The sequence below is a fragment of the Lepidochelys kempii genome, chromosome 1 (assembly GCF_965140285.1).
Source record: "Lepidochelys kempii isolate rLepKem1 chromosome 1, rLepKem1.hap1, whole genome shotgun sequence".
NCBI classification, from domain to species: domain Eukaryota; kingdom Metazoa; phylum Chordata; order Testudines; family Cheloniidae; genus Lepidochelys; species Lepidochelys kempii.
Window position 1 is genome coordinate 285,863,296 of NC_136380.1, and position 25,555 is coordinate 285,888,850.

A 25,555-nucleotide genomic window follows, 5' to 3' on the forward strand; every position below is an offset into this window, starting at 1 on the left:
ACTTACTCGGTGCCTAAGTTTTTAGGGCAAAAGTTCGCTAAGCACTTATGTTTCTGCCTCTGGGCATTTGCACTGCTGCTTCCCTCTCGGCATCCAGACACCTATCTCCAGCCTACATCCCAGAGCAATTCACAAGCCAGGGGAATACAAGCATTCAGCTGCCTATGTCACATGTGGGGCCAGATCGAGGAAGCATGCTCAGGAGCCACATACTGAACTGGGTCCCTTTCAAAATTTCACCACAGAAGGCAGTGGCACCAGCCTTCTAACTTTGAGCCAAATGGTTCAACTACTCACCTGGGATGTGTGAGACCCAGGTTCAATTCCTCCCTCTCTGCTAGAAAGGGAGAAAAGATTTGAATAGGGCTTTCCCACTTCTCAGGAGCATGCTGTAACCCCTGAGCTATGGGATATTCTGAGGTGGGCGGGAGGGCTCCTTCCATTTTGCCTGTTGAAGCTGTTTCACTATGGATAACTAACGAAAGAGTGATTAGAGTAAGAAGACTAAATCTGGGGGTCTCTCTCACCTCCCAAGTGGGTGCTCTAACCACTGGACTACAAAGTAATTCTCATTCTTTGGCCCAGTGACTGTTCCATTGTGGATAAATGCTTAAATGGCCAGAGGAACAGAGTGGGCATGATTCTGTAGTCCAGTGGTTATGGCAACCCCCTGGGAGGTAGGGTACCCCAGACCCAGCCACCTACTCCAATCATTCATTTACTATATATCCACGCTGGAATAGTTTCAACGGGAGCGATAGAGTGAGCCCCACAAAATACGTGAACTGTATACATTTCACCAATGAAAGTATCATTCATCTCACTGTCTAGGCTAATCGATTTTTAAATGTATTGGTATTGTCTCTGGAATTCTGTTCACACAGTTAATAGTTGTCTCTATCTTTATTAAAACAACAGGTAACTCACTGAGGAGGAGTAACCTAGGAGACCAGTTTATAGGAATCTACCTGAATAATCTAATTACCATCATTAGATGATAACCTAGCAACTCCACCAGGTCCCAATAGCTCAGGAGACTGCAGAGCTGACTTTCCTAGCTTCAATAGCCCAGTGCCAGACCCCTCACTTGCCTATCTCTTTCTATCCCACTTCTTCCTTCTGCTCTCATGACCTCCACCTCTCCCTTTCTTCCGTTCTCCCGTACCTTCATCTCAGTGCTGTTTAGTCCTCCTCTTCATAGCTGCTAGTGACAACTATTCTACTTCTGGTCCCAAACACCCCTCCCTTACCTCTCTTTTACACTATTTATGCTAACCCTGTTACTTTTCGCTGCACCATCCCATCTCTTCTGGAAACTCCATTTATCTTCCATAGCCTTTTAATGTCTTACAAAACTCCTTTTCCTCACCTGACTTGAAACCTGGGAGAGGATAAGGGTTGAAATGATTACATCTGTTTAAGAGAGGATTGAAGGTGGAGGACTGGCTGACTATGAGTCAAGCAGTTAGAGTGACAGGAAAAATGTGATGGAATAAAAGAATTAATAATGTTTTTAAATATTATTGGAAGCAAGCAACTACTCACAATCTGCTGTCATCACTGAGAAAAACTGGCAAGCCAGAAGAGACTTATAACTGCTTAATTGTCTCACTAAATACTGGAGCAAGCTACTCTAGTTTAACTTAAAAAGTTAATTACCACCAGACATGGACCCAAGCCACAAAACTCAGATTTGAATTTCAGATGCCCCCAAGTTTGGATCTGGGGTTTCAGATATTTGCAAAATACAAATTTAGATTTCAAATAAACATCCCCAATGTTCCTAGACATTCAGAGTTTGATTTAGGCTCATCTCTAAGGATCATAAGTCTAAAATAATTTTATGGATAGGGATTTCCTCTATCTTCTTGACTCACAATCAGCCTCTCACTTTTTTATTAAACCTCTCCTAAACAGATCTTCTAGCCTAGTAGATGGTATTTTAAAAAGTTCGAAAAGACTTTTATTTCAATACATTCTAGATAGCTTGTGCTAGATAATAAATTACATGGTGCAGCATAAAAGTTTTATTGACATTGGTTTGTGATTTTTGATTTCCTCAAACATAAAACAATGAGTGGAGGCGTGTAGGTCATCCCAAATGTACACCAATAAAACCTTCATGCAGTGCTATTATGTTCTATGTATGCCACATGGTTTATAGAGAAACTAATATAAAAATGCTTTAAATTTATTTTTTTTATTGGTAGTATATATAAGAAGGGTCTGAATGAGTTTTCCCACAACATCTAAAGTGATAAACTAGGGGAAAAGACTTCAGACTGACCATATTTGCATGGGCACACCTACTCTACCTGGGTGTGTAACAGATGGAGCTGCTTTGCCAAGGTGATCAATTTTGGTAGATTTTGGGTTACAATTCACTTTAATATTGAATGCAGGGGTGATGAAATGATGTTATCCTTATTGTATGAATAAAGAGCTGCAGAACTGTACTTAGCTAGCCCTGACTGGGGGGGGGGGGGGGGGTCACCCAGGGATAGCAGTGCCCAATTCTAATTAAAAAAAGAGGGGGTGGAGATGGATATTTCTATGTAGTGGTGTAGACTTTGCTTAAAGTGTCCTGGCTGCTCTCCTCAGTGTTTAAACTCAGAACTGATCGGACTCAAGGGACAATCCTTGTTTCTGTTCTATGATCACTGGAGCTAAACTTACTGATAATTAGATCCAGGGGCTAAGCCTTGGAGTTGGGGTGGGGGCAGTGAAAGAGACTGCACTAGCAGTGTGGTTTCCAGCTACCCAATGAAATCACTGAGGTGATCTGATTCTAAGTGGTAGAACCTCAGAACACAACATGGCAGAAGCAGCAGTGATCAGGAGCAGCAGCAGTGATGACTAGGGCCCTACCCAATTCATGGTCCATTTTGGTCAATTTCACGGTCATAAGATATAAAAAATCATAAATTTCATGATTTCAGCTACTTAAAATTGAAATTTCACAGTGTTGTAATTGTTGGAGTCCTGACACAAAAAGGAGGCTTTTGGGGGGTTGCAAGGTTATTGTAGGGTGGGGTTGTGGTACTGCTACCCTTACTTCTGTGCTGCTGTTGATAGCGGCGCTGCCTTCAGAGCTGAGCAGCTGGAGAGCAGTGGGTGCTGGCCGGGAGCTCAGGTCTGAAGGCAGATCTGCTTTCAGGGGTGGGGAATCACTTTTGGCATGTTGTCCCTACAAATGTGGCAAACAGTCCCCTTTGATTAAATGGCTAGGGCTGCATGCTGAGGTAGGAGAACTACAAGTCCCATCCTGCTTTGGTAACCATCTGATTGCTTGGAGGAGAGAGGAAAAAACGTGCTTCACTGATAGAAGTCAAAGGAGTCTGGAAATGTTGGAGTTAATAGGGCCTGGCGCTCATGTGTAAATCAGCAATGCTGTAGGCCTGCAAGCTGAGCTGGGGTATGTATGTTGATGACTCATACAGGTGCTGACAGTCACTCACCAAGACATATCTAGACATCACCATAGAGCAGTGGCCTGCTGTTTATATGTGCAAGGCACGCATTGCGTGCCCTGCATGCTCAATCAGCTGTGTGCTGTCCAACTGGCAGCCTGTGGGACAATTCTGACTGGACCCTGTGATAAATGAAGCAGGGAGTAGGAAAGCTCCTTTTTATGGATACCCAGCTGGCTAGTTAGCTATGAAATCCCTGTTTGTGGCTGTTCTCTACTTGCTTTACCTGTAAAGGGTTAAAAAAGTCCACAGGTAAAGGAAGGGAGTGGGCACCTGACCAAAAGAGCCAGTGGGAGGGCTAGAACTTTTTAAAATTGGGGGGAAAAAAACCCAAAATTTTCCCTTTGTTGGTTGTTGTTCTCTGGGGAAGAGGGGAACAGGGCAGCAGTTATGCTATGAGAAGGTTTAAGCCAGGTATGAAAAATCATCAGGTCATCCCTAGAACTACTTATTTGAAACCCTCCAGATGTGTAAGTAGATCAGGAATGTTTAGAAAGATGCGATTAGGTTTCTTTCTTGTGGTTAGTGGACTCCTCTTTGCTAACCCAAATGCTTTTGTTTTGCTTGTAACCTTTAAGCTGGACCTCAAGAAGATTATTCTTGATTAATTTTTGTAAGTGGGATTTTTAAATCCAGCAAAGGCTTAAGTTCCAGATTTATTAAAAACAAAAAATACAATTTACCTTTAAGAACAGGATTGGATTTTTGGTGTCCTAAGAGGTTTGTGCATGTTTTAAGTAGCTGGTGGCAACAGCTGATTTCCTTTGTTTTCTTTCTCAGCTCTCCCTGGCCAGGGGGGCACCCTATAGGAAGGAATTCCCAAGTGTGTCTTCCTGAGTCCTCAAAGGAGTTTCGCACTTGGATGGGTAGATGCTGCCACCACCCAAGGTCAAAAAAAACCCTGTAACCTTGGCAGTTTAATACCAGCCTGGAGGGGCCAGTATTAATTTTTAGAATCCTTGCGAGCCCCCACCTTCTGCACTCAAAGTGCCAGAGTGGAGAATTCAGCCTTGACAGACACCATGGAGGATGCCATTTTGGCACACTTAAAGTACGCAAGTGAGTTGTTGCACGTTTAACTAAAAATGTTACTGTTGTAGAACTTTTCATACCTTCATATTTCCTCCAGTTCGGACAACCACCAAAGCAGAAAGATACTGTTCCTAAACCGACTGGAGCCAGCAACAACTGAGTCTGTGACACTGGTATGAAGAGGGAGGATGTTGTCAAGACAAGTGTACTGTGTTCAGCTCCAATCCAGGGAGTAGCTGACCTCTGGTCAGTTTTTAAGTGTCTTCTCCTAGGGTGGGGTCTGCAAAGGAACTTGGGTATTGCTGTGCTCACTGTCCCAGCACTGTGGATGCATGGGAAGAGACAGACCCCTTACAATGCAATCCACAAAAGCCAGTATGCTAGGCAGCACCACACCTACACTAGCCAATGGGATATTCTGATGAGGTATGTGCACTAAGCCCTACCTGTCTCTTGGAGACAAGAGGCCTAAGTCTGGGCTGAAGAGATGCCTATTTCTGTTTAACAATCCCTGAACAGGAACCACTGGCAGCAGAAAGGAAGGAAGGGAGGGCGGCCAGGGGCATGGATCTCCCACTTTTTAAAATTGAACAGGACTGGCCTGTCCAGTCCACTTTTTGCCATGGAAGACAGGCACTCCTGCCTCCACATCCCCTGCAAAAGCCCTGATGCAGAAGAGAGAACAAGCAAACAGGGAGTTCAGAAGTATTTTTAAATGATCCATAAATTAACCCTGTTAAATTTATTCCCAACTAACCTGAGGAAAGAAGAGTGACAGACCTACAGAGAGACATGTACTGGTATCAAAAGTTAGCTCCTTTAGTATTTTGAGCTACTGATAGAGAATTATGCACACTTATTTCAACATAGTAATATGGTTCTGTAGTGCAGCTAGTCTTTTAACAGAATATTTAAATCTTGTGATCAGACTTTTCATTAATATTTTCCACACAGTCATTTACAGAGGCCAGGCAATAGCATGCTATGTTTTCTTGCTAGTTAAGATGTATACGCCCTTTACACAATGTTTGAAAAGTTACCTAATTAGGTGTGCCTGTCACGTTTAAGACTAAGGTGGCTTTGTTTGGCTTGTGGAAATGTAGGTTCCTACTGTTTTACCATGAAGTACTTAAACTAAATTCTATCATTTTTGGGCAGGGAAAAAAGGAATAAACTGAGGATATTGTGTATTCTTGTTGTAGTATAAATGGATTTGCCATCACCTATATACTGTATAATAGATATTTCCTACACCTTTCAGTGCATTTACAGTTGCTTAAGTGATACTGATTCCACCCTTCAGAAAAAGGAAAGCCAAAGAATATTCTATTTTATCAGACATCACTTTTACTGTTTTTTCCAAACATGACAAATGTGTAAAAAAAGTCAGAGCACAACAGTTTAAGTTTTAATTGCCACCATGTGTGTTCCTTCTGCAGATTTTTTTTAAACACTTAATATTTCCAAATAAATCTCTGCCCAAAACCTTAAAGTAAGCTTCACCAAGCTTTACAAAACCAGCAGAGCAGGAATATAATTTAGTCCTTTCTAGTGTTCCTATAGTTACATTGCATCTTGCAAGTTTTTACATCTTACATTTATAGTCAATAAACCACTCAAAATCAAAAGTAACTCAGGAAAGTTAAATTTCATTTACTTGTTCACTCAAGCTTTGTAGTATGAACTAATGCTCATTAAAGTTTAAAATGCTGTCTTGGGAGGCAAGGGTACTAATACAACTTTTCACAAACATTGTTTAGTGGCTACCAGATGGACAAGGGCTAATTTAGGATTAAGCTTCCTTGGGAGACTAGGGAGAGGATGAAAGCAATTGCAGACTTGAGAGGGCAGGGTGCTCCACTGTTCATCTGGGACTCAAATCCCTCTGGGTTAACTGGAGTTTAAAGGAAGTGCTCCCTCCCTGTCACCAGAGGTGCTCTGTAGCATATTGCTGCTTGCCAGGAAGAGACTTTTAAAGAGAGCTGTGTAACTGAATACACCAAAACCCCTGTTAGGAGTCTGCAGGAAGAGCGGGTGAAGAAACGAGCAATCTTTTCACCGACTGTTATTCACTTGACACTCACTGACAAGGCTGATGTATGTATTTCTGCACCTGCACTTGTAAAAGCAGATAAAATATTTAATATGTAATTTACAATGTATTTTACCAGCTTGGCATACAGACTGGATATAGAGTATATCAAAGTAGTTGACAGTTATGGGCTTGTGTAAGCCCTGCAAAAAAAAAAAAAAAAAAGGTTTAGGTATCTAATTTAGAAAAAAAATCCGTTTGCAGTTTAGAAGTGATACAGTTGAATCTACCACAAAATACAAACAGCTGCAAAAACATTTGCCATTCTAACAGTGTATATAAGTTATTAAATAATGATCTGATTTAAAAGAATATAAATGACGCCTTTAAGTAGGTCTTTTCTACATGCATATTATTCCTCATTAAAGAAATATATGTAAAAAGGCCATTGGTAATTGCTTTAACCACTGTAGAAAATGCCAATTCTCTGGTCTCAGACTCCACTAGTTTAGCACTTGAGGTCTCTGCAGTGTTAAGAGATATTTTTCAATACTGTTAATTCTATTATTCCATTGGTAAAGAACGCAGGACTTGAAATATGGCAGTCTTCATATTGAGGGGGCAATAATCCACAGTTTTATACAGTTATCCAGAAGAACAGCACCCTCCACTGCCCTGTGCTTGTGGCTCATCATCAATAATCTGTACACCCCGCCTTGTAGTTCCTGACTGGCTGGAACCATTGCCTCTTGCTCTTTCATCCACTTGAGCAGTTTCTATCATTCCTGGAAAATAAGAACTCAAATCAGGATGACATTCCATTACCATTTTAAAATATTTCAAAGCTTTGAATTCTTCAACAAGCTATTTAATCTCTATGCACACAGAGCTGTTATCAGCCTGATTTAGCAAAACGAGAAACAAACTGAAATTTTTCAATATTCAAGTGACTTTTTTAGAAAAGTGATCCATCTGATACCACAAACCAACATTTTAAAACAGGTTGCTACATATAAAGTCCAAAACCATAATTCGGGCCCAGAAATGCAGAACATCTAGCAGCTCTGATTGGACTTCAATAGGAGCATTTGAGTGCTCAGTAGTTGAGTTGGTAAGACTATTTGGGCCTAAATAAATGACCCCTCAAACATTAACTACCGCACTAGAGCCTGTACACAGGAACAAAAAGTTACTGCTGAAAATTCTACAAATAAAAGAAAGCAACAGCAGACAGCTGAATGATTCTAGATCGGTTTTCTTCCTAATTTGGCTCCTTTGAAGGTTTAAGATGCAGGTGTTCACAAAATTCAAAGATGCAGGGAGTAAGACACCTATATTCCAATCCAGACCGTTTGGAATGAGGTTTAAGATCTGTGCAATAAACTTCAAGTTGACTCTGGACAGCAAGTGAATAGAGAGAACTTCAAATCAGAATTCTGAAGCCAAGTTTCTGTGGGATGGAGGATTGGAAGGGAGCAAGAGTGGAAGGAGAAACAGTCATAAGGAAAATGGAAGAGGAAAGTGCGTTTATGTACTTTTTCCTGTTTTCAACCAACCAATGCTCAGATACGGTGAAGGGGAGACCTTGGACAGAGTGCAGAGGTATAAGAATGTTTAAAATAGTTGACTAATTTTGAACACTATATTCCAAATAGCCTGTACAAGCCTTAAACTTGGTTTTCATTTTTACTTTGTACACTAGACCCCCTATTTTAACAACTAATTCAGGCAACTGAATGTCTCAAAATTACAACATATTAATCATTCAATAATATGCACATAACAAGTGTATGCAGTGTGGCTGTTTTATCATCTTTGGCACCAAATCTTAGTCTTTTCAAACCTGCAGCAGCTTGAACATTGGCTCAAGGACTGAAGACATTCAGCAATAGAAAGTTTGGCATCAAAAGATTAGGTAAAACATCAATCTTATGAATGAACAGTTATGTTAACTAATCTATTGTAGTTTAATTTAATATCTGTGAAACCCATCTTCCAGCCTATTATGTGAAAGGACTTTATTCTGATGTGGGCTTTTTCATCAACTTGTACCGTGTAAACTCACCACAGCAAATGCAATACCTACTTTTACAGAGGTCAAGGAAGAGTTCTTCAATTCCTTTGTTTTGTTTGGCTGAAGTATGATAGTGTTTTGCTCCCACTGATTCTGCATACCTGTATGTAGTGCAAATACCAAAAAAGCTTTTACTTATGAGACCACATGGAATGTTAAAGAAATCAAAAATCCTTTCAAGCCTTCATACTTTGAAGTGTACAATATTCTTTGTAAGACAAATATATAAAGTATGGAGGATATTTACCACATTAAACTTTGCTATTTAAATTTGTTGCCACTCCTGTATATTGCATGCGAAAAACCCAAACCCACCTTTTAGTAAACAATAGATAACAGAAGCTTGGAATGGCAACAGAGCATGGATCACTTGATGATTACCTATCCTGATCATTTCCCCTGGGGCACCTGGCATCGGCCATTGTTGGAAGACCGGATACTGGGCTAGATGGATCTTTGGCCATACCAGGTCAGACCATTCTTATGTTCTTTTCAAGTACATAAAAAGGTTGTTAGAAGGAGGGAGAAAAATTGTTCTCCTTAACCTCCGAGGATAGGACAAGAAGCAATGGGCTTAAATTGCAGCAAGGGTGGTTTAGGTTGGACATTAGAAAAGCTTCCTGTCAGGATGGTGATTAAGCACTGGAATAAATTGCCTAGGGCGGTTGTGGAATTTCCATCATTGGAGATTTAAGAGCATATTATACAAACACCTGGTCAGGGATGGTCTAGAGAATACTTAATCCTGCCATGCATGCAGGGGACAGGCCCAGATGACCTCTCAAGGTCCCTTCCAGTCCTGCCGTTCTATGACTAGTGTAGATTGAGAAGCATCACTGAAAGGGAGAATCTACTATTTTAAAAACACTTCAGAAGCTAAGTTTACTACAGAATATACTGTAATTTAAGAGTGTTTTGTATAATTTTGAAGCTTTAAATCCTTGAATACATGTGGAGTAGAACAGGGATGGAACGTTACTATAGTATTAATTTTGGCAGATAATACAAAAGCTATGGTAATTAGCTACAATCGTTCACTAAAAGCACTACTGTTTCTTTAGTCTTGTGATAAAGGCACTAGTTATAGCAGAAGTGATTTAACTAATTTAAAGTTTAAGAAAAAACCAAAAGCCAAAAAAAAAAAAACCACTCACGTTTCTGCTTCTTGAATTGAAACATGCCTCTCTTTTTCCAAGTCTATTTTGTTACCTGTCAGAGAGAGACACCAGTCTTCAGATCTTTTCAGTGTGTGTAGAACAAACTAAAGAAAAAAAAGTCTACGGACTATTGATCAGAGGTGGGCAAACTATTGCCCGTGGGCCACATCCGGCCCATGGGACCCTTCTGCCTGGCCCTGGAGCTCCTTGCCCGAGAGGCTAGCCCATGGCCCCTCCCCCACTGTTCCCTCTCCCCTGCAGCCTCCGCTCACTGTGCTGCTGGTGCAACGCTCTGGGTGGCGGGGCTGTGAGCTCCTGGGGCGGAGCAGCGCAGCTGTAGAGCCCGGCCTGACCCACCCGTGCTCTGTGCTGCGTGCTGGTGTGGCTGGCTCCAGTGCCACCCATGCTCCAGGCAGCGTGATAAGGGGGTAGGAAGTGAGGCGGAGGGGTGGAGTGGATAAGGGTTGGGACTGTCAGGAAGGTGGGGGGGTTGGATGGGGGTGGTGGTGGGCAGTCAGGGGCAGGGTTTCTAGGGGCAGTCAGGGAGAAAAGGGTGGTTGGATGGGGAAGGGATCCCAGGGGAGGCTGTCGGGGGTGAGAAACGGCAGAGGGTGGGGGGCAGGCCACACACCCCTCCCCTAACTGGCCCTCCATACCATTTCCAAAATCAGATGCAGCCCTCAGGCCAAAAAGTTTGCCCACCCCTGCTATGGATCTTTCTTCCTATCACTTTCCAAATACCACCTTCAAAACACAATCAAGCTGGTTTTCTTTAAAAATGTTTTACACGTTAAGGGTTAGCAGTATTTAAAGATTTTCCCCTTTCACCCAAATACTTAGGATGGGATCCATAAAGTCCCAATTTTAGGCTCCATTGTGAGCCAAAAAACTCCTGCCAAACCCTGTAGGCACCAGATAAGTTTAAGTACTTAAGTTTTCAGGGTTAAAAAAAAGAATTTTCCTAGTGCCTATTTTCTTGCCTTTTATCATGCACACTGCAGCCTTCCTCTAGGTGTCCAGACACTTATCTCCAGCCTGAGCTCCAGAGTGTCCATGGGCAGGTGAATGCTCTTCCCCAGTTCATCTCATATGCAGGGCCTGATCCAGGAGACATGCTCAGAAGCTGCCTATTGGATCAGGGTCCATTCAAAGTGTGACCACCAGAGGAGGAGGTGCCCACCTTATGACTTAAGTCAGCGGTTAGAGCACTCACCTGAGAGGTGGGAGACCCAGCTTCAATCCCCCTCGCCACTTAGCAACAATAAGATATGAACAGGGAAAGGGTTTCCCACCTCTCAGGAGAGTACTCTCACATGAGTGTCCCACAGCTCAGTCACTGAGAGACAAGGATGGAGTCTGTTGAAGCTGTTCCACTGTGGATAAATAATGAAAGTAACTAGAGCAGGGGAATTGAACCCTGGGTCTCCCACCTCTCAGATAAGCATCCGAACCACCAGGCTACAGATTCATTCCCATTCTCCTGGGCCAACTCACTTTCATTTATTCATAGTGGAAAGCTCTAACAGGAGAGATGGGGAAGCCCCACATCTGAAAATCCCATAACTCAGTGGTTAGAGCACTCAGAAGTGGGAGAGACCCCTGTTCAAATCCTCTCCCCCTCTGGCAGCGGGAGGGAATTTAACCTGGGTCTCCCTAGGCAAGTGCTCTAACCACCAGGCTAAAAGTTAAAGTGGGCAGCCCACCACCTCCAGACATTTTATGTGGGGTAAAACAGGCCCCTAACTCATTCCCACAGGAAACACCTGAAGTACCTGAGCCACCTGACTCCAAGAGACAGGTTCAGGTTTACAGATCATTAAGCAGGCTGCTATCTCCTCTCTTCAGCATCTCCCATTGGCTAGCTTAACTGGCTCCTCACCTAGTGAGCTAACTTTTGTGGATTGCTTTCTAAGGTACCCATCTCTTCATTCATTGTATAGGGAGCCCAGGCACCTAACTCAGTCTTACGAATTGCAGTGTTGTTCCTGTGATTTTCTAGTAGCCCAAATGTTATGCACCAGTTTCAGTGTTGTGACACCCAAGTCCATTTATAGATCTTGGCCTTAATACATACTGAGGGAGCTAAAGTTAATTTTTCTTCCCACACCAAATCTTGCATATACTCAACAGATATTATATATTAATGATACTTAAACTCTTGAGTTTACATTTGGTAGCAGGCTGATCTGTACTGTAAGACTATGTTTCATCACCACAAAAGTAATCATGCAATGTTTAAATAACTGCACATTTACAATAAATTACTCATGCACTCAAAGCAGACTAAAAATAAAATAGCCTTACCAACTATACATAAACAGATTTCGTTCCCCAACATTTTTCTTAATTCCTTGACCCAGTTTTTTACCTGCATACAAATATCAGTTAGATGTATTCTCATTTTAAGAGGCATGTATCATCATTTTAAGGTCATGGATCCAACTATACAGCTTTAAGACTAAGACAGATATCTATGCAAATGTCTTCCTGACTTTGTCCTTTTAATTCTATAGAGGGCGATCTGGAATCCAGAGAAGTTACGCACCTCTGAGTTGTACTAAAGGTAATCCAGCATCTGTTATCCCAGTCCCAAAGAGCAAGTTACAGATCACATGTGTGATATAAATGCACATGAGGTTGCCTTTTAGGTCAAATATGAATTCTGTATTGACTGCTACATAGATGGGTCAGTGATATGTTAGCGTGCATGGTATTCTACTAGAAGAACTGGGGCCTGCTCAGAGTGTTTTATAATCCAATGTACACATAATAGATGGACTGTTTTGGGAGGAACAGAACCAGACAAGAATATTACTTTTGCAGGCATGGTTGGAGATAGGCCAATAGAAAATACACTGTCCATACTGGGACTACATGAGGAGTGTATAAGCTTATGAATTTCTATTTCATTATGAATAAGTAATGAAGGAGGAAGTTAACTGCAAGAAAGTCAAATAAAAATTAGATCCCATGATACAAACATACAAAAAAAACCAAGCTTTTACATGCTAACAAAAAACCACACATTTCTTTCAACAGAGTGCGTCTCCATTCATGATGGAGAAAAACTTCATTAAAATAAAATCCTTCAGAATCTTACCAAGTAATATTCTAATAAGCAAATCATTTAGATTTATAGACTAAACTCTGGAATATATCAGCAGCTCTATATAGACACACGAGCTCCAAACCTTGTCTCTACTTACTGTTATAAGGTATTAATAATCCAGGGGCACTGTTCTTGGAAACAGTTTCTTTAGTGTCGTAACTTGGAAATTATGGCAAAGTAGTGCATTCCACAAGCAAGGCATGTTGTAGCATGCTATGTTTCAAATAATTAAGATATATGCAATAAGCATGTATACTACCTACTGTTATTGTTCCATCACTACCACATTACTATATATTTACAAGCACAGCACTTAGAGTAGATTTGACCTAATTACTTCAGAATATAAATTAAACTCTAATGACAGTGCCATAACAGCATTACTGTTTTACCAGGAGCAAAGAGGGGGAAGGAGGAAGGAGGAAAAAAAAGTTCCATCTTTCCTTAAACTGTTCAGTTTTAGGAATTATTTTCTATTATATTAGATAGAACAATTTAGATCATTCAAATTGATCAGTTATAAAAAAACTGCAGTACATTCAATTATAAACTAAGTTTATAAGGCAGTCATTATCTAAATTAGAAAGTACATTTAGTTACTGATGAAATGGAAACTTCCAAGTTGCACACTCATACTGCAGGGAAGCTTTGAACCTGTTTACTTGCGGGGAGATGGATGCATCTGTCACAGTACCTTCTGAAAAGAGTCTTCATCCGTTATGTCATATACTAAAATAGCTCCATTAGAATCTCTGTAGTAAATTGGACCCAGTGCATGGAATCTTTCTTGACCAGCTGTATCCTGCATGTGATAGATACATTTGTGTTAGTGTTCATTAAGGCAAAACTGATGACATCATTCAAGGAAATCCAATTATTGAACAAGAGTGACACCAGAAATAAGTAAAACTTTGAATTCTTGGCAAGAATTCAACCAGAATCTCAAATGTGTATTCATTTATTTTGTGCTTAGTATTTTAACCAACAAGACTTGAATTCCATTGTAAAAGTGAAAAGTTGAAGTTTATAAAAGCAGAGTGAATAGAAACGTAAAAGGCAGATAAGCAAACATACCCATATTGCAAGGTTTACTCTTTTCCCTCCAATATTTAGCTTCTTTGTTAGAAAAGATGCCTAGAACAGAAATTAAAATATGTATGAAATAGTTTAGAGACTAGAGTCATTATGGTTAATTTTTACATTTATGGCTGATCCAGAGAGTTATTTATAAACCTGTCATTTGGATTATTTTTGTACTCTTATGGTTTTAAAGAGAAAAACAAATCCTGAAGCAAAATCTGTTCAGACCACCATTAACCATCAGGAGGTGTGGAGGTGACACAGACCAAAAGATATATTATCATCCAAGGCTGGGGATTAGCCTAGCTCCAACAAACCACACTTTCAGTTTGCCTTTTCAGAGTATCTCCAGGCAAGTCTAGAAGAAGTTTTATAACATCTCAATATTGCCTCACCATTTGGGCAGCATCTAAGTAGTAACTGTCATCTATTCAGTCTGGAGTGAAAACAGGTAAGAATAAATTCAGGAAATTTTTCCCATTATTATGTTACAAATTATCTGGCATCCCAAGACAATTATGTAATATTTTAATTACAAGATCTAGTTATTTAATGAGAACAAGTAGTTATGTCTTAACCCATAAATAATGGACAAATTTAAGTTTTGAGCATTAAACAAGTTAATCAAAAATACACTCATCAGCCTTAATTAGTGTGACTATTAGCTAGTTATTATCCTTTGGCATCCATGTTCACTTCTGATCCTCCATGAGAACATCCCTGCCTTCAGATTAGTCTGTTCTCCTTGATCTGAATCCTAGAGGTGTTTTAGTTATACCATAAGCCAAGTGATTTTTTAATTAATACCACACCCCATTTGGAAAATATCAGGGCAACTGAACCCAGGACTGATGTAGCCCAATTTAAAGAATTAAGAGCTCAAGGCATGACAAGTTTGGTGGCACAGTGGCCTTAGCTACCATAGTGACTGAAATCTTCCTTTGAGGGGATCTTTTTGAGGCTTGGCAAGAGAGAAATACTATGTTGCAACTTTCCCCACATGAAATAGACTGGCCCTTCTGTTTGAAATTAAATGTTTGTGGGCAAGAAAACAGGAAAAACCACCACCAGTGCAGCTTCTTTCATAGAAAACCTACAGAATCCAGATTCAGACTACAGCAGCCAATTCACACGGTTAAAAATACTACAACTCCAGACTGCAGCCAAGTAAAATAATGATCTGGACACCATACATATTATGGATCTATCAGATAACTTTAGATACTATGAGGAGGTAAAGGTACCCCCAACATTTAGATTTCAAACCAGATGGACATTCTTCAGATTTCATTGTTTTGAATTAGACTCAGAACTAAGACTAATAAATTACTTCAATCTCGGCCTGGTAGAAATGGCATTTTAAGTTTGTATTAAAGCTAGAGACAAAACTAAAGTTAAAGCCTGAAACAGTCCAAAAAAATGAAAAGCAGAAGTGTTGTCGGTCACAGGAGCAAATGCTTCATGTAATTTGCTTGAAACTGTTGCCCAAAAATTGGGACAGGCATATTTTCTTTGATGAACAAATGTAAAGTCTTAGCTGCCAAACAACAAGTGATTAGAAGATTTTTTCCCCAGCCTGAAGCTAAGCAAAAGCAGGCTTCAAGTTATATTTTTATGATTTGGACAATATGCTAGAGTTACAATATAATGCACAACTGCTTTACCCCTTTAAGTTGCACGTGTAGTTTAAGAAGTTAGGCAGCAGAGGTAACTCCCCTGGTTGGTAGGCCTCATTATTGGGTTAACAGAGTTTAAATAAATTTTCAAGCAATGTCCCTAGTCACTTAGAATTTCTAGCATTTGTGACTATAAATATGCTAGTATATTCAGTGTAAGGGTTTGTTCTTAGCATGTATACACCAGTGCATTTTAGTCTTGGATTCTTAAGGGAAAAAAGCTCAACTTTAACCAGTTAGATTTCCAATTGCAAGAAGGCTCTTCACTTCTGTTTCATTCGACATTAAGAGCTGCAGTTCTGAGAATTTATGCAATGTAACTTGGAAGATACTAGATTCTTATTCATTTCAGTCCTTTTGTAGCTTTACTAAATATAAAACATTAGTGGACTGAGACTAGTTTAAATCTGAAAGTCATGAGTTTTAATTTCTAGTCATTTCTTTCAACTTTTTTTTTTAAATTTCTATCGCAATTTTTTGGATGTGGTTTCCAAAACACGAGACCAGCTGAAGTTAACTGCAACTACTATTGATTTATTGAATCTTGTGATATCTTCTGATTTTTCAGTCCTTTGATCTCCAGTGAATGCTTCAACCTACAATTTACACTAAACTCAGTTATGCTTAACTTATTAATCTCCTACAATTGCTAAGAAATGGTCTTCCATCTATGGGCACACTGAGGTGTTAAATATCATTCCTTTAAAGGGCAAACGCCTCATCCCCGCTCCAGTCCCTTTATTCTGGATAAGAGCCTAAGCAGTATTAGAAAGGCCCTAAAAGCCCCAGATCCAGTTAGGAGAGGATTCCCTTAGGATGCCCTCAAGCCCTGATGTAGTGGGAATGCCAGGGGCATGCTGGGTGCAGGATTACTGCGTGCAACACTGGAAATTCCAGACAGTGCTGCAACCTATATGGCAATCTAGGGAGGCTATCATAATTTAGAGAAGCCCCCGCAAGTCTACTTAAATTACATACATGCTCCAGCCCCCAGAGCAACCCAGGATCAGGAAGGTGCAAAGTTTACTTAAAGCTGCATTAGCCCCTCTTCATCTGGACTCTGTGTGCCATTCCTCTTTGTATTTACTGTAGTTTAGATTTGAGAAATCATTCCTAAAGACAAAAAATCCACCTATTTCAGACAATTGTTTATCACTTCAGCTCCAGAAGGCAGATTAGCAACTTCCACCATTTCAGTGATTTGCAGTGCTTATCACTTTAGCAATAGACACGCATTATTGAACTGTTTAAGATCCAACTTGAAATCAAATATGGCTGACATGAATGCATTAGTCTATACCCATGTACTAGCAGCATCCTAACACCAGAGTCCTGGGGAAGTTTCACCTAGAATGGATATTTTGCCTACCAGGGTTCTCCCTGTAGTTTCCAATGGAAAAAAAAAAAAAAAAAAAAAAACCTTTTCACGGTTAAAAAAATCTTGCTAAATTCTGCTAGTACAGAAAAACTACACTGCACTGAGTGAATTTGTGGAAAGTAGCACTGAAGAACTATGGGACTCTGATGGGGATGAGCTGGATACATATAATGTAACAGATCAAACAGGTCTGAGGATTTTAACTACAGCAAGAATATTGCTATGCACCAGATTTAGAGATTAGTTCATATTAATGAATTTACAAAAGCTGAACTAGGTTTATTCCTTGTCTGGGAAGCACTAGGTAAGGAAAGAAAAGATTAAAGAAGCCTGTCTCCACCCATAAAGAGTACACCCAGCCCATCTTCCAATGCTAGGGAGTGAGCCAGTTCTGCAAACAGAGCTAGCTGGCCACACTGAGGGCATTTCTGGACAGGGCTAATGCCTCACCACCCTCCTGCATGTTAGAATGGCTCCAACTTTTCAAGAGTTTAGCATGACCCACATTGTACTGTTCTTCTCCCCTCTTATCCCATGGCAAAGGGCAACTTTTAAAGAAAGCAACAGTGCTTCCTGGCCCATCCCCTCTCCTTCACATGGCTCATCATATGGCCCAATTCAACAAATCATCAACTTCAAAAGGAACTATTCATATGCTTAGGTACTTTGCTGAACTGGAACCATAATGCAGAACTAAGTCCTTACAATCTATTAGACTATAAATATTTTTTACAAACTAAAAATCTGCTTAAGAACAATTTAAACCACACCATTTCACTGCTTGATCATGTTTCAGGATAAATGAGAATACATTCTTAGTTTAAAGTTACTGCCAGTTTCACTGTCAAGTCATAACTGGAGGAGCTTACAAGGCTTTGTGCTCTCAACTTGAGAGCACATCTGCCTAATGTGCTAACTGATCTGATGCACCATTCAGAGAATGTTCTAGGCACCAGTGGCCAGAACTCTATTTTTCTGGGGGGAGGAAAATCAGAAAACCAAGGGGGGGGCGCGGGCGGCAGGGGAAGGGACACATGGAGCCCTGCCATCTATTTCGTGCAGTCACAGCTTCAAGCACTTCTCCAACTGTCTTAAAAACCAACTGTTTGACAGCACCCATTAATACCCATCTCTCATCTTGCTTATCCTTCCAACAACAACATGCTGACACACTGAATAACTAAGTATCAGAGGGTAGTTGTGTTAGTCTGTATCCACAACAAGGAGTCTGGTGGCACCTTAAAGACTAACAGATTTATTTGGGCATAAGCTTTGGTGAGTAAAAAACCACTTCTTCAGATGCATGGAGGCTCTGCAGTATAGATATAGCCTTTTGTGCCAGACAAACAACAATGATCAGACCAATGATCCACCTAGCCCAGTATCCTGTCTGACAGTGACCAGTGCCAGATGCTTCTGAGGGAGTGAACAGAACAGGGCAATTTACTGAGTGATTCATGATCTGTTGTCTACTCCCAGCTTCTAGCAGTCAGAGGTTTAGGGACACCCAGACCATGGGGTTGCCTCTCTGACCATCTTGGCTAATAGGCACTGATGTGCCTATCTTCCATGAATTTATCTAGTTCTTTTTTGAGCCCAGTTATACTTTTGGCCTTCACAATGCGTTCCACAGGTTGACTGTGTTGAGTGAAGTACTTCTTTATGTTTTAAGCCAGATGCTTATTAATTTCAGTGGGTGCCCCTTGGTTCATGTGTAATATTAAGCAACAAACATCACTGCCGTATTCACTTTCTAAAAAATCCTGAATAGTGTGGAGATCTCTTTTCTAAGATGAACAATCCCAGTCTTTTTAAATCTCTCCTTATATGGAACTTGTTCTATACGCCTAATCATTTGTGTCCCCCGTCTCATATCTTTTAGGACTGAAAAAGATCAAAATGTAGGTAGGTCAAAAAGATCTGCACAGTATTCTAAGTGTGGGCATAACATGGATTTATGCACTGGCATGATATTTTCTGTCTTATCTACCTCTTTCCTAATGGTTCTTAGGATTGTTAACCTTTTTGACAGCTACTGTGCACTGAGCGGAGGTTTTCAGAGAACGACCCACAATGACGCCAAGATTTCGTGAGTGGTAACAGCTAATTTAGACCATCATTTTGTATGTATAGTTGATTCTGTTTTCCAAAGTGCATTAATTTTCATTTAACACTGAATTTCATCAGCCACTTTGTTGTGCACCCAGTTTTGTGAGATCCCTTTCTAACTCTTCCGTCTGCTTTGGACTTATCTTGAGTAATTTTGTATCATCTGCCAATTTTGCTACTTAGCAGTTTACCCCCTCTTCCAGATGAGGATATTCATAAATTAACAGCACTGGTCCTACTACAGATCCTTGGGGGACTATTTACTTCTCTCCACTCTCCAAAAAAAACCTGACCATTTATTCCTAACCTTGGTTTCCTATCTTTTAATCAGTTACTGATCCACGAGAGAACCTTCCCTATTATCCCATGACTCCTTACTTTGCTTTAGAGCCTTTGGTGAAGGACATTGTCAAAGGCTCTCTCAGAAAGCAAGTACACCATATCCACTGGAATCATCTACCTACATGTTTGCTGACCTCCCTCAAAGAATTCGACTAGATTGGTGAAGCACGATTTATCTTCCTCAAGATGTTGTGCTTGCTTATGTGTCGATAATTGTTTTTGTTTTACTATAGATGCAACCAAATTTGTCTAGTACTGAAGTTAACTAATATGGAGCCCATCTGGTACAAAGGCTGATTTAAGCAATACATTACATACCGATGAAGTGAGCTGTAGCTCACGAAAGCTTATGCTCAAATAAATTTGTTAGTCTAAAGTGCCACAAGTCTTCCTTTTCTTCTTGCGGATACAGACTAACAGCTGCTACTCTGAAACATACCACAGTTAGTAAGTATTTCTGCAATATCATATTTGAGTTCCTTCAGAACTCTTGGTGAAGGCCATGTGGTCCTGGGGACTTACTATTGTTTAATTTATCAATTTGTTAATAGAAGAGATTTTGGAACAATCTAATACAGTTCCTCAAATTTGTCACCTAAAAATAATGGCTCATATGTGGGAATCTCCCTCACATCCTCTGCAGTGAAGACCGATGAAAAGAATTCATTTAGCTTCTCCACAACAACCTTGACTTTGAGTACACCTTGATTGTCCAGTGAATTTAGTACATCAGAAGCTGGAAGCCTGCCAATCTACCTTTTGCTAGTTGCTCTTCAAATTTGTTTTCCTGCCTAATTAATATATTTTAAACACACTTGACTTGCCAGAGTTTAGGTTCCTTTCTTTCTGTTTTCCTCAGTAGGATGGGACTTTCAATTTTTAAAAGGATGCCTTTTTGTCTCCAACCACATCTTCTACTCTGCTGTTTAGCCACAGTGGTGTTTTTTGGTCCCCTTACTATTTTTTTAATTTTGGTGTATCCATATAGTTTGAGTCTGTATTATGAGTTTTCTTTAAGTACTTCCATGAAGGCATTTCCTTCTTATGACAGTTCCTTTTAATTTCCATTTAACTAGCCTCCTCATTTTTGTGTAGTTCCCCTTTTTGACGTTAAATTCTACTGTGACGGGTTTCTTAGATATTCTCCCCTCCCCCCAGTACGTTAAGTTTAAATTACATTATGGTTGCTATTACTGAGTGATTCAGCTATAATCATCTCTTCAACCAGATCCCATGTGCCACTTCGGACTAAAATCAAGAATGGTCTCTCCCCTTCTGGGTTTCAGGCCTAGCTGCTCCAACGAACAGTCATTAATGGTGTCAAGAAATCCCCTCTGCATCCTATCCTCAGGAGACATGTCCCCAACTATATATGTTGTGACTAAAATCCTCAATTCCTGGGTGTTCTGTTTTTGTAGCTTCTCTAGTCTGAGACTTTCACAACTATCATCTGGATCAGTAGATTATTCCTTTTACTAAATGCTTATCAAGCATGGAATTTGTATCCCTAGAAATTCTAAAATATACTAAAAATTTCTATGAATCAAACTGTATTTGACTATGCTTTTTTCACATGTAGCGCCACTCTCCACCACCAGTGCAACCTACTCAGTCATTCCTATAATAGTGGGGGAAGCAGGACTGGGGATATGTAGGCATGCAGTACAGGGATGAGAGCACAAGAGAAATTGGGGGATGCTAGTCTGGAGAGGGAGGCCTGGGAAAGGGGCACAGAGCCCCTTCCATGTGGAAAAACAGAAAATGCTGGAATGGGAAGAAAGAGAATGGAGGCACAGAATCCCTGGCAGGGGGAGAATGGAGGGAGTTGCAGGATGCGAGGGTGGCATACAGGGAATTTGTGGGGGTATAATGAAGGGACATAAGGAGCCCCCGGTATATGCAAAAAGTTTAGTCTACGGAAGCCAGGAAGCGTGCGACCCCTTAGTTTAATCCACATGCTGACCATATATGGTAGTAAAATACACTTTAAAATAGGATACAGGAAAGCAACTACAGTAAGAAGTAGTTTTGAAATGTGAACTGTTCACACAGTTAAGTTCCAACACCAACTGACCCTGCAGCTTAACGTTTTTAGAACTTAGGGGTAAATATGTTGGGAAGAGAGAAGAACCAGGGTCACTGGAGAGAGAGGATATATAGTAGGATTCACTGAAGAGATGTCCAGAAATGTACCACTGACACCTCAGTATAGGATGCAGATACACAATTTCTAGATACCATTAATGACTGCTTCTTGGAGCAGCCAGTCCTGGAACCCACAGCGGGAGAGGTGTGGGGAGAGAAGAGAGAATTCTTCATTTAGTCTTAAGTGGCACACAACATCTGTTTAAGAGATGACGATATCAAAAACTATAAGTGAGTCAGCTAAGTCTAGTGATGTTACAGCCCCACAGAGATTTCATTTTTGTATATCCAAGGACTAATGATAGAGCGCCACCCCTTTTCATGCAATAAGGAAGTGCATTCTCCCCACATAAGTCCCTACTCCGAAAGCTTGTTTACAGGAGGTTTAAAAAAAAACAAACAAAAGACACACACTCCTTTAAAAGCAATAAATCCAGAGAGGACAAATTCATTCTTTTGTTTTTATTTTAAAAATTGAATTGGTGGACCTGTAGCTTCCCTCACTCTGTTTCCCCAATATCCACAGAGTATTTATTCAATTCACTTTTTAACCTCAAGGAAAAAAGTGCCTGAATTTCGATTTCCAACTACAAATTACACCCACATGCTTAGCTGAAACTGAGACACATCAGATGACAAAACTATTAATAGTCTATTGTCACAGCCTTTGGTTTTACATTGATATCAGAACTTAGGTACCCACTGGAGGCACAGGGCTTGTTTACACTTGCAGTGCTACAATGGGGCAGCTGTAGTGCTTGGTGAAGACCCTACTAATGCTGATGAGAGAGCTTCTCCCATTAGCATAGGTAATCCACTTCTCCTATTGACATAGCTATCACCACTTGGGGAAGTTCTCCCATTGACCTAGCACGGTCCACACCAGGGGTTAGGTTGGGGTAACTACATTGCTTGGGGGTGCAGATTTTCCAGGACATAGTCTGGATTGGGCTAGTTCCAAAGCAGTGACATACACTTTGTCCTTATTATATCTGAAGTGCTAACATTGTTCTGCTACAACTGCATCCATTGCAGACATGTGCTGTCAGCAAGTACAGGAGTATTTAGTTACAGTTTAAACTCTTCATTACCTCTCTAGAGCTAAAAAATTTGGGAAGAAAGGTTCGTTAAAGAATCAACCCCAAGCCATGCACCTTCAATTAAGGTAAGCGAGCTCACACCTCAGACCTCCAGAAAACAACCAAAAAACAGAAGATCAGACTCATAACCATGAAAATATTAATGTAGAATGTTTTAAAAGTATTTCAAGCCCTTATGATAAGGAAGGAAAAACTAAATACTTAATCCTTTTGGTGCCATTCTGGTCTCCATTACTGGAGTATCATACATATCTCAAAATATTTAAAAAAGTGTAAATTTTCTTCACAGAGCTGGTTGAAAAAGAAAACTAAGTTTTTCTTGAAACAGATAAAGCACAACTTGCTTGCAGCTCCACTCTACGTTGTCATCCCTAAATGGTTTGTTCTCACTCTAGAGCAGTATATCTGGAACTGTGGTTCACAGAGCAGTGGGACACCCAAGACAATTAAAAAGTGGTTCCAGACTCTTAAGGTATGTGTACACAGCAACTAGACACCTGCAGTTAGCTTGTGTCAACGAACTCAGGCTTGCAGGGCTGTTTCATTGCTGTGTAGACTTCCACGCTCAGGCTCCAGCACAGGCTCTAAGACCCCCGTGAGGTGGGAGGGTACCAGAGCACAGATGTCTACACAACAATGAAACAGCCCTGCAGCCCAAGCCCTGTGAGCCCAAGTTTGCTGGCATAGGCCAGCCATGGGTGTCTAGTTGCTGTGTAGACACACCCAAAGAGTCTGAGAATCACAGGTCCTGAGAGTTTATACATGATACATAAGCTTGTACATGCACTTCAATACATGTCAAATAATAAATGTACAGTGAACTACAGGATTTTGGTGCTGCAAATCTGAGGCCAATAATTTAGACAGATTTATTCTCAAACATTTTAGCTGTTGAACAATTACATGGAGTGGCTCTTTCAATATTTAGGATGTTAGCATTTCTGCAATATGAGGCTTAAGCCAGTTTTGGCCAAGTTCACCAAACTTTCTAATTTAGCCTATTTCACCAGTAATATTTACTACGTGTTTTTGTTGAGTTTTGCAAAAACCTAAAGATGAAATCTGAAGGCACTCACAATTTCTTTGAAGATACTGACCTTCCTCAATACTTAACTTTCACCACTTAGAACATTAGCCACAGCAACAAAAGCTGGAATTTGCATACAACACTTAGTCATCAGGCCACTCATATTGCCTAGTTAGTGAGAAGGAATTAACACTTTCAGATCACGTTTCCCCATACCAGGATTGCAAAGGCCCGAATGGAGAAAGCTGAGAGCCTGAACAGAAGGTCATAGAAATCAGAGAAGAAAGATGAAGTATTTAAACCCAAACCCCGACCATTTGAGGTGTAAATGGAACTACAGAACCTCCCCCTCCCCCAAACCAGGAAGTAACCAACAAGGCTGGCCACTTAAAACCAACAATCAGGTAGGCAGGGAGAGAGAGAAAAGAATGAATACACGTATGCCATTCTTCACCCAAGGAAAGGGTCATGGTCCCAGCCTGGACCTCACAACAGCAGCAACGACAGGAGCAGAAAGAGACAGAGCCCTCTGAACAGGACTCAGCCCGGGGAAGAGACCAGAGAGATAGAGAGGTCGACTGACACCAAATGGGCGTCGTAAAATAAATAACTAAATAAAATGACGTGTGCCGGGAAGAGACAGCGCAACAGCCCGACTGCCCTCAATATACAGAGAGAGGCACACAAACCCCGCGGCCCCCGCGCGCACCTGCAGGGTGGTGATGTGTTTGTCGTTGAACTTATTCTCGCAGTAGCGCAGCACCAGGGAGGTTTTCCCCACGCAGCCCTCCCCGAGCAGCACCACCTTGAAGGAGAAGCTCCGGCCGCCTCCCCCCGCGCCGGAACCCGCCGCCGCCGCCGCCATCCGCAGCGAACCCGCCCGCTCGCCGGGCCGCGGCCTCACATCGGCGGCGCAGCCGCCGGACACCGACCCCGGCGGGGAAGCCGCCGCGAGGAGAGCCCGGGGATGCGGGGACCGAAGGGGGCAGCCGCGAAGCTAGCCCGGGATGGAGCCAGGCCACTTGTCAAAGCCGCTCGGCCCGCTCCCTCTAATGGCGTCTTCTTCCTTCTACGTCACGCTCCGCTCGGTCACGCGACATGTTGGCAGCCAACAGGAGGGGCAGACGCTGCGGGAGCCGAGGCCACGCCCAGAGCCCCCGGAGAGGGAGGGGGAGAAGCGGGGGCGGGGCCTAGCGAGTTTCCCAAGGGGCGGGGCTAGATGAGATTCCGGAGGGGACGGGGGCGAGTCTGACCCGCCGTGGTCTCCTCAGGCTGCTGGGCCTCCGCCCCGGGGGCGAGAGTTGGCGCCGGCCTGGGGCCCAGGCTTGTGTCGTTAGAAGCAGGCGGCAGCCCCAGGGCTCCGCGGGCCCCCTGCAGGCCAGGGGCGGGGAGGCTCCTTCCCCTGTAAGAGGGAGATCCGGCTGGGGTCGGGGTGACCGCGCAGGGCCCGCCCGAGGCCAAGGCACAGCCTGGTATCCAGCGGCGGGCCGCAGCTGGCCTGGCAGGCCGGGTGCCCCTACGCAGTAGTGTGGCAGCCTGGGGCTGAAAGGTGCCCTGTCCGATGGCGAAGGCCGACGAATAACTCCCTGAGCCGCAATAGTCTTGGGTGGTGTAGGGCTGTGCTGGGCACTGGGGATGAGAGATCCATGCTGGACTTGTGGCTAAAGTGTGTGTAAAGCAGGTGTTTCCTCACTTTACATCCAAGCAGCCCCATCAGGCCGGCAAAGGGTGGAGGCAAACCTCACACTGACAAGTGGGGGAAGAGACAGCCAGGAGTCGGTGTCCCAGCAGGAGAGAGAGAGCGAGATGCTTGGTCTGGGTTTT

General features: G+C 41.9%; 1 protein-coding gene across 1 annotated transcript; it reads right to left on the minus strand.

Moving 5' to 3' along the window:
* Positions 1-5,826: 5,826 nt before the first annotated feature.
* Positions 5,827-24,821, minus strand: RAB21 (RAB21, member RAS oncogene family). The gene is made up of 7 exons (XM_073327768.2): positions 24,441-24,821; positions 13,949-14,008; positions 13,569-13,676; positions 12,070-12,133; positions 9,763-9,817; positions 8,621-8,709; positions 5,827-7,319 (listed from the first exon to the last, which is right to left on the minus strand). The coding sequence occupies exons 1-7, from the start codon at positions 24,594-24,596 to the stop codon at positions 7,180-7,182; spliced, it is 672 nt and encodes a 223-aa protein (XP_073183869.1). The 5' UTR covers positions 24,597-24,821; the 3' UTR covers positions 5,827-7,179.
* Between the last annotated feature and the right edge of the window lie 734 nt (positions 24,822-25,555).